Raw genomic sequence first — 9002 nt, 5'->3', positions numbered from 1 at the left:
TAAAAATAGGGGAGGAGGTTTTCAAATAACTTTATTCAAATTATGTTCCAGCGATCGGCTCCAGCTCTAGTGTCGAATAGTCATTATTAAGCTTTAATGGGCTCCGGATTTCGTCTATCGCTAGATCCTTATCGTGGTCGTCCGTCGTTAAAAACAAAGAAATTAATTTGGGCGTCATTGTGTCCACGTTATTTATTACGGTCGATTGGCGACTGTTCTCAAAAGGATTCTAAAATAACACGTTTTATTGATGGAGGTAAATTAAACTGTTAGCGCCTTTTATGTTTAGTAGAAAGAGATTTTATAAATATTCCATTAAGCTGCCATTCAAATATTATATTTTAATAACAAAAGAAATTAATGATTACATAACTAACACTTTTGTTTTTAAATCTATGTTACAAAAGCGGGAATCCCTGATTATTTGATGGTATTAATATTTTGAGTCGATGTGATTATTTACTTATAAGCATATTATAAACTAGATCTACCAACAACAAACGGGAAATTTTAAGTTAAAACGACAAGATTTGGTTTCAATATCCATAAAAATAATATAATATTCGATATCTCATTTTAGCATTTCATTGCCTAAGCAAAAAGATTAATGATAGTAATCACTTTCTATGTGAAATATATATTCAAATAAAAATATCATAATATGATAATATTCGGTCCCCACCGCGTAAAGCCGTTTTATGAGGGGTCTTTAAGAAAAGTCGCAATAAACGTTAACTTATATTAACTTAAATAATATTTATTTCGAACTTTGAGGTCACTTTATCATTTACATTCAGTTGAATAACAGAAAAATATATGACTTATTTTATGTTGCGTCATTAGTGCGTCGAAGTTTTAATTTAGTTTTAGTTATAGCCAACAGTCGACCGGAACTAGCTTATAAACTAGAAATTGGGGCGACTAAAGTCTGCGACCGAGTGTTAATTATTGCTGACATTAGTTGTGACGTTTAAGAAAAATAAATGTGTGAAGTGTCATCACGAAGCGTTACGCTCTCAATGTACGCTTATAACATTTAAAAAAGTAATAAATTTATACGATAAAATATAGATGTAATGTTAAATTTATGTTTTGGAGTGTCGTTCAGTTTATACTTTCGTTTCCGTAATTTCAATGGCTGTTAACATTACATTCGTAAAACAATTTGAGAACATCCAACTGTTACGTGGTTTGAGTTATAAAAATAAACTGCCTTGTCCATCTCGGCATGTGTTTGTTTTTAAAAAAAATATTTATGTTATTTAGAAGGAAAACATTATCGTATATTTGAGTTCAATGTATGATATATAGGATATTTTTTATAAAAGAAGAGTGTTTCATGAAATCTAATAAAAGAATGTTATTTCCCTAAAGCTGCTTCATCTCACTGTTATAAAGCAATATACAGCGATACTAAACCCACACACACACCTCGTCACGCATTCTCCTGTCAAATTTAATAATCATAAAATACTATATAGGTGGCACTGTCATAAACAAACTAACAATACACTATGCTTTAATAACACCTAATAATTCGGGTTGATTAGTGAATTGTCCGTTTTGATATAACAATACAAAGCTTTTGTTATAAATGGTAGGTATGTTAGTTTTATATAGAATCTGTTATGCATTATTAATGTATAATAGATAATCGAAATATTTGTGGCGTGAGTTATTCAGTTATATCTATGTATGTTAATATTGAGTTATACATGAAATAGCCAGTGCCTCAAGACATATCTAGCGCGTTACTCATATCAGGGAGATTGGATTATATCGGATTGGGTAATATATTAGGTGAGGCTAAAAGCGGGTGATTTATTTTAAAATCTTTTGCAATTTGTAACTCAATAACTTTGATGTGAAGTATAAAATCAAGTGGTATTAAAGAATTAAAATTAAATAAAAATAATTTTTATGTTAATAAAAACTTGTTTATATTTCGAGCAATATGACGCTAATAAAACTGGCAAAGTACCTGAAGCCGTGCAGTAACGAATGTGGACATGTGGATACTAGCTCCAGGTGTAGAGACAGCTGATGAACAGGGAGCGTGCCAGCCGCGTGCCGACATATGTCGTTATATCTGGCTATAATAAGAACTTACATACACATTTATGTCAACTATTTTAATCATATCTGTCTGATGATATGAATATTTGTATAACTTTCATATAAAGACACTATTCAAATTCATTTCCCAAAATGAACATAGTTTCAAACATTATATCATAGTTATTTAAGATATTAAAAATAAATATATATTTTGACTGGAAAGTGTGCTAATATTAATATATTTAGAGAGCATATTGCGGTACAATAGAAATAATGTAAACATTAATCATTTGTTAAAAGTTCGTAACGGATTCACTTCCCATTATTTTTAATGGATTCAAAACAAACAATGAAAGTAAGTTAGAACAAGACGTAAGGAATGAATGAATCTGAATGAATGTTATCACGCTACGAGTAACAATCTTTTACAGTACTCAGTTGTAACAATTACATATCTAGGTAATAACAATGTTTAAAATTGGACTTACGGTAAAAAGTTCTGGGAAAGTATGAATGAAAATGAAGCTTACTTAACGCTTTACTTTGTCATACATCCTGTGCCGTAGCTTTTACCTGCCGCCAACTACGATATTTCATTGTTAAATTATCCTATACCTTAACTTGTCCCAACTTGAGCACTACAAAAAATGTTAGGGAACAATCGAAGCGGCCTGTGTGATAGTGGCTCGCATTGTTACATTTTCGACCCGCATTTAGTATATTGCCCCAACTGCCACACGGACTCAGGTATTTATGAATGAACGTGAGCCGCTGGTGAGCGGGACTGTCGACGGCGGTCACAGCCAGGTAGAAAATTACACTTTTGGAATTCTTTTAACACGCTGAGTAGGGCTACTCAACTCCGTGGCCGAGGATAAGCCGCAGAGCGGGGCGAGGGGTTCCGCCAACGCGCATGCGTCGAGCTCTTTTCACACTGAGGATCCCTCCCTCTCAGTTGACTTATAGCCGTCGCGAGTGAGCGCTGTGTCGTCATGTGTCGTTCACCAACTTTCTCGAGTAGTGATGTGATACGGTATCACGATATACACAAAATATTTATGTAGATACTAGTAAGTTTTTTGACAGTGTGAATTAAAGTGAATAAAATAACTTTTAAGGAAATGTTATGGTGATTAATATTTAAAGAATAAAAACTTTGTCAAAATGAAGTGGTTCGTAGTAGCAGTGACTGTGATGGTGACGAAAACTATCTTAGCTGGGATTGCGCCTCCTGGATCATGTCCAGCTGTTTGTGGGTGCAAATGGAAAGGTGGAAAACAGACCGTGGAATGTGTAGATCGAGCTCTAATAACTATACCGGAGCCCGTCGATCCTGCTACGCAAGTACTTGACCTTTCAGGGAATAACTTACAGATTCTTCCTCAAGAAGCTTTTGCAAAAACGGGCCTCGTTAACCTTCAGCGAGTATATCTCCGAAACTGTAATATAGGGCAAATAAACGACCGGGCATTTAAAGGTCTAACTAACTTAGTGGAATTGGATCTCTCTTATAATTTACTCACTCAGATACCTTCAAATAGCTTCAAGGATGCGCCTTTTCTTAGAGATCTTATGCTCTCTAATAACCCTATATTGAAGATACATTCGGAATCTCTCCATAATTTGGGAAGTATCGTTAAGCTGGATTTGTCAAGATGTGATATTAGAGATATTGCAGCAGATGCATTTAAAAACTTACATTCATTAGAATCTTTAAAGCTGAATGGTAATAGTTTGCGTGACTTACCTTTAACCTCCTTAGAAAAGCTAGAAAAACTACGAGTTATTGATTTATCTGAAAATCCTTGGACATGTACTTGCCGGCTACGTGACTTAAAAATGTGGCTTTCAAAACATAAGCTATTCTCATCTCCCAGTTGTTCGTCACCGAGTCGTCTTGCAAATAAACCATTTTCGGAACTATCTCTTGAGGAATTTGCTTGTAAACCAGAAATATTACCCATTAATAGATATGTGGAAGCAACTGTAGGAGAAAATGCTACAATTGTTTGCAGAACAGAAGCTATTCCAAGTCCTAATATAAATTGGTATTGGAATGGACGCCTTCTACAAAATGGAAGTAGTTTCAATTCACATCAAAGAATCTTTATTTATGAAGCTGGTGACCGGAAAAAAAGATCCACTCTCGTTATAACGAATACACAAGACACAGACTTTTCTGAATTTTATTGTGTTGCCGAGAACAAAGCAGGGAATGCTGAAGCTAACTTCACAATACATGTCACTCAAATGACTGCTGGAATGGCGTCTTTAGGAAGCGCCCAAATTGCGAGCCTGGGAGCTGCATTGTTCTTAGTTATAATTGTGATTTCATTAGGACTGCTTATTACTTTCGTGCGATTCCGGCCGGCTCCGGCTTGTGAAAGTAAAACGCCAAATACGTTAGACAGAGTTGTATCTGGCAATGAAGTTCATCCTACCGTAACAGACAGGCCCCATGTAGCTGTGTTGGCTAACAGACAAGAATCTCCAAATTATGATGAAACAAAATGCAACCCAGTACTTAAGCCTCCAAGAACGAATGATATACCTTATACAACTAATCATTATGAAGGTCGGGGTAGCTTAGTCCAGGCAATGGGACCGCCTGTTGTATCTCCCACCGTCTCCGGAGGTATCGATCCCGACCTCATTAACGATACGAGACCCGATAGCGTCAATCGACCAGGTAGCGGAGAATATGCGCGTGAAGCTTCCGATTCATTATATCCATCCGGTCTGTGGGATCAAATAAAAATGAATCAGGCTAACAACTTGGCACGAGCGATCAGTTCCGCAATTCCAGCATATTATAACGATCGCACACCCATATTGAAAACAGTAGTGTTAACGGCTCTCAAGAAGAGCTTGGCTATATGAGTCGTACCTTCCCACGATCCCATGCAATGGCGGCAGCTAGTACAGCACCAGGTGATGCTCCTTATCCTGCTGATTATGGATTGCCAGTTGGCGGTGCGCGCACACTACGTGTGTGGCAGCGTGCTCCGCCAGTGCTACCCCCAGTCTCGGCATTGAAACGTGTGCTAACTATCACGAGGCCATCGGAGGATGGTTTTCAGGATGGCTGTGCTACAGATGTTTAAAATGATGTATTATACCAAATGTATATTGTAAATAATAAATTAAACGCAGTATATGTAAACAGGTCATGTAATAGATTTTGTATTATATAATTTATTTAGTTATAATTAGTGGAAGGTTACATTGGATCCAATGTAAAGGATCTACGACTGATTAGTTGAAGAAAGTAAGTTATACAGAACGGTATTTATAAGATCGCCAAATGATTAATTAAAATTACTGTATGTAATATATCATGGATGTTGAAATTCTGAATAGATGTTACATAATAATAAATGTCGTAATAAGAACTATTGAAGCGATATATCCAAAGAAATTTCCCTTAAAAAATACAATAATGTTTATAGCTAGGTATTATTGTTGTAATGCACGGTGAATGTTATTTGATGTAAGATAAATAATTTAATGTAAATGAGTATTTTATGTTGAAAAATATGATGGGAAATAAACAAGGCGATTATAAAACTAACACTGAGTATATATTTTTGTACGTGACTTCACAACCTAGTTATTTATAAAATGTTAAAAAATTCCACCAAACACCAACATAATCTATACACGTCCCTATAAAATCCGAATAATATTATTTTATGAATATTTTACTTTAAAACAATCGAACATTAAATTTGAATTGAAACGTTAAGCATATCATAATTTGTTATTAGTAGCAGGAAATTACTTTACAGATAAAAAGCTTTTCTCTCGGACAGGTACATAATGAGAATACATAGAATTATAGTCTTTATTGCTTGAAGCCTAACATCTATAGATGTGTAAAGTCCAACTACAGGTCTATGACACTGAGACCGGAAGTCACGGTAGATAAGACGTCCGTTCGAAATACATCAAAAGAACCTCGACAGTTTTTGTATGTCGACTAAGTTAAATATTATTTCCTGAATGGGCAAGTGTAAAGAAGATAAACTATTTAAAACAATGCTTTATCTAACTTTTTTTTTAAATAAATATATTAAATTTCATTTTCAATTACGAATTGGGTAACATTATTTTCTTTTATTACTATCAAACTAGAGCTTAAATAATTAAGTGGTAAAAATATTATTGTCCTGCGATATAATAATAAATAGAGCGAAATATTCTTTAAACTTCTACTAAATGGTATCAGAGGATGTGTTGTAAAGCAGTGCACTACATGCTTACGCGAACAATGTTGAGCATTTCTCTCCAGTCATTCTCCGCAAGTTACAAAATTTTAGCATTTATTGATTCGCTAAACGAAAATATTTTATTTTTCAGCCTTTACTATTTTAATTCCTTTATAACTTACTATTTTTTTTTTAATATTTATTTTAAAAATGTTATTTATTGTTATTCTATATACCAGCAGTAATATTTTTTATAGTGTGTGTTGTAAACTTCGAGTTATCATAAATTTGAAAAGTATTATTGTTCAGCTTTGGTTTATTATAAAAAAGTTAAGCTCACCTCCCGGAGCAACGAAATGAACCGGTTGGCGTTATTTCATTTCCGCTCAATTTTGTTTTTTATTAGAATTGGTCCCTAAACGGGTTCAATGGAATCGGTCCCTAAGCGTAAAGTGGTCAAATATTGTTAGGTGGACTTGATTTTCTAAATTATAACATTATATATATACATCACCGAAAGTAATATCACATAAGACGTATGAAACAATTAGCATATAACATGGATAATTAATATAAAATCTTTATTAACTTTTGCTGAACGACTGCGTTATGTAAATTTTACGTTCCCTATCGTAACAATATAATAAACCTGTCAAGTGAAGCTGAGACGGAGAAGATAAAATGTATCGCTAATGTATACAGTCATCACAATGGAACACAACACACACACACTCACACATACATACACACACATGCACAGTCATATATATATATACATATACACATGTATGTACTTATTAGGAACGAGGTTGGAAGAATATTATTTGTATTTATTGCTTTCTTAAACAGTCCGACAATTTTATTTGTAATTGTTTTTTTAATGGGTTTAGTTATAGTAGTTCTACCAGTTTTTTGTAAGGTTGTATGAATAAAAATATTAGAATCAGATTGTTTATTTCAAAAATATGCAAATGGATCACTTTAACAGGAGGCAGTGCTTTCGTGATTGATGAAACGATATGTCTGTTTTATGTTTACATCAATCCATTATATAAACTATATGCTCTTATATATATATATAATAGGTTTCTAAATATGTATGTATAACTTTGATTACATTAGATATAAAAATTAAATATTCGTTTCGAACATACATGACTTGTCATCAGTGTATTTAAATATTGCTTCTTTGTTACCTAAAAACTTATATAACATCAGCGTGATAACATGAATTGGAAAATAATTCCCCATAGCAATCTGACTCAAATTGAGGCGAGCGTAAATTACGTAGCTCTGTTAAGTGGGGTTCGGTAGATTTGTTTTATATTTAAAAATAAAAAAAAAAATATGTAAATTTTTATCAATTTCATTATCGATATCTTTCATTTAGACAAAATAAATAAACAAATTATTCTGCTTATTGATTTTGCATAACAAGTTGATAGACATTGAACAGTTGTTATATTTTGTATGATTATTTAGTATTAATAAAAAAAGGTTCGTCTGAAACGCTTATTCTTGATATGTAATACACAAGCTGTAAGAGGTTTAGTTATAGGTATATCGTGGAAGGGAGGCTAGGATTAGAAGAGGCCCGCGGCAATAATACTTCATCATATTGAATATATATATATTACGTTTGTTTTGTTCAAGTTTCGTTATAAAGGTCTCTCGAGACACGAGTTACCGCTTTCGGTTTGTTTCTTTAATTAAGAAGTGTCGTCACTTTTCGAACGACTATATTTACACTTTATAAAATTATCTTTTTTATTTTTCTTTAATCGTTACATCTTGATATTAATATTTAGCTTCTTTTTTAAATTAAAATTACATATGAATATTTGAAATAACTACATAGTTATTTTCTTATAATTTTCTCAATGTCTCTAGTGTCGAGTGAAAAACTATTATTATTATTTATGTGTCAATATAAGATTCTTGTTCTAATACCCATATGACATTTTCAAGAAATACATCTGTCACGTAAAATCTTGTCACACAATTTATAATGATAATGTACATCATTTTTCGTATTTATTATTTGAGAAAAAAATTACATAGATAAATTAAGATGTCCATAAATAAAAATTTGATTTGGTTCTGTTGCGAACAAATGCAACCTCTTTGTTGAAACAGAAAAAAAAAACATTGAATCGTTGTAAACACAGATTTAAACATTATGCTACAAAATCAATGCTGTGCTCCAAAAGGATAATTGTCTCCCCTCAGGTAACGGTTATTGAACGGACATTTTTTTTATGTTATTACATTATAAAGTGTACCATTTATTCACTGTACCTGGCAGTGGTATAATGATGAAAATATTGTTGAGGTATTCATACAAGAAGAAATGATTTTTTTTATTGATTAAAGTTTAGTAAACGCAAAATTTAGTTATTGAAGACAAGCAAGTATAACTAGCAACCATGCTAGTTTATTCAATTTAATAATTAATGGGCTAAGTAATGAATTGGACACTTCCATTTTGCGCAGTACGGTTTGAAGATTTATTGACGAATACCACGAGTGCCTTTAGAGCCCAGGTTAATTACTTAATCAGACACACAAGATTTGTATTTTCAAATATAATTTATTAAATATAAATTCAAATTAAAATGTCACGTCCTCATTATCTTATATGAAGCTAAAATAATATGTCTTCAATTGAATAAAATGTCTCTTTTATACAAAACAACATTATTAACTTTCCTTAACTATCAACTTTACATATGAATG

General features: G+C 32.7%; 1 protein-coding gene across 1 annotated transcript; it reads left to right on the top strand.

The window, feature by feature from the left end:
• Window positions 1-3004: 3004 nt before the first annotated feature.
• On the top strand, window positions 3005-5629 carry LOC116768586 (leucine-rich repeat-containing protein 24). Its single transcript, XM_032659331.2, is given in 2 exon segments — window positions 3005-4885; window positions 4888-5629. Coding segments are annotated over 2 exon segments (1938 nt in total). The 5' UTR covers window positions 3005-3222; the 3' UTR covers window positions 5163-5629.
• Window positions 5630-9002: the final 3373 nt, after the last annotated feature.

Source organism: Danaus plexippus, chromosome 4 (genome assembly GCF_018135715.1).
Source record: "Danaus plexippus chromosome 4, MEX_DaPlex, whole genome shotgun sequence".
Lineage (NCBI taxonomy): Eukaryota > Metazoa > Arthropoda > Insecta > Lepidoptera > Nymphalidae > Danaus > Danaus plexippus.
This window is presented reverse-complemented; position numbering and strand designations above follow the sequence as displayed.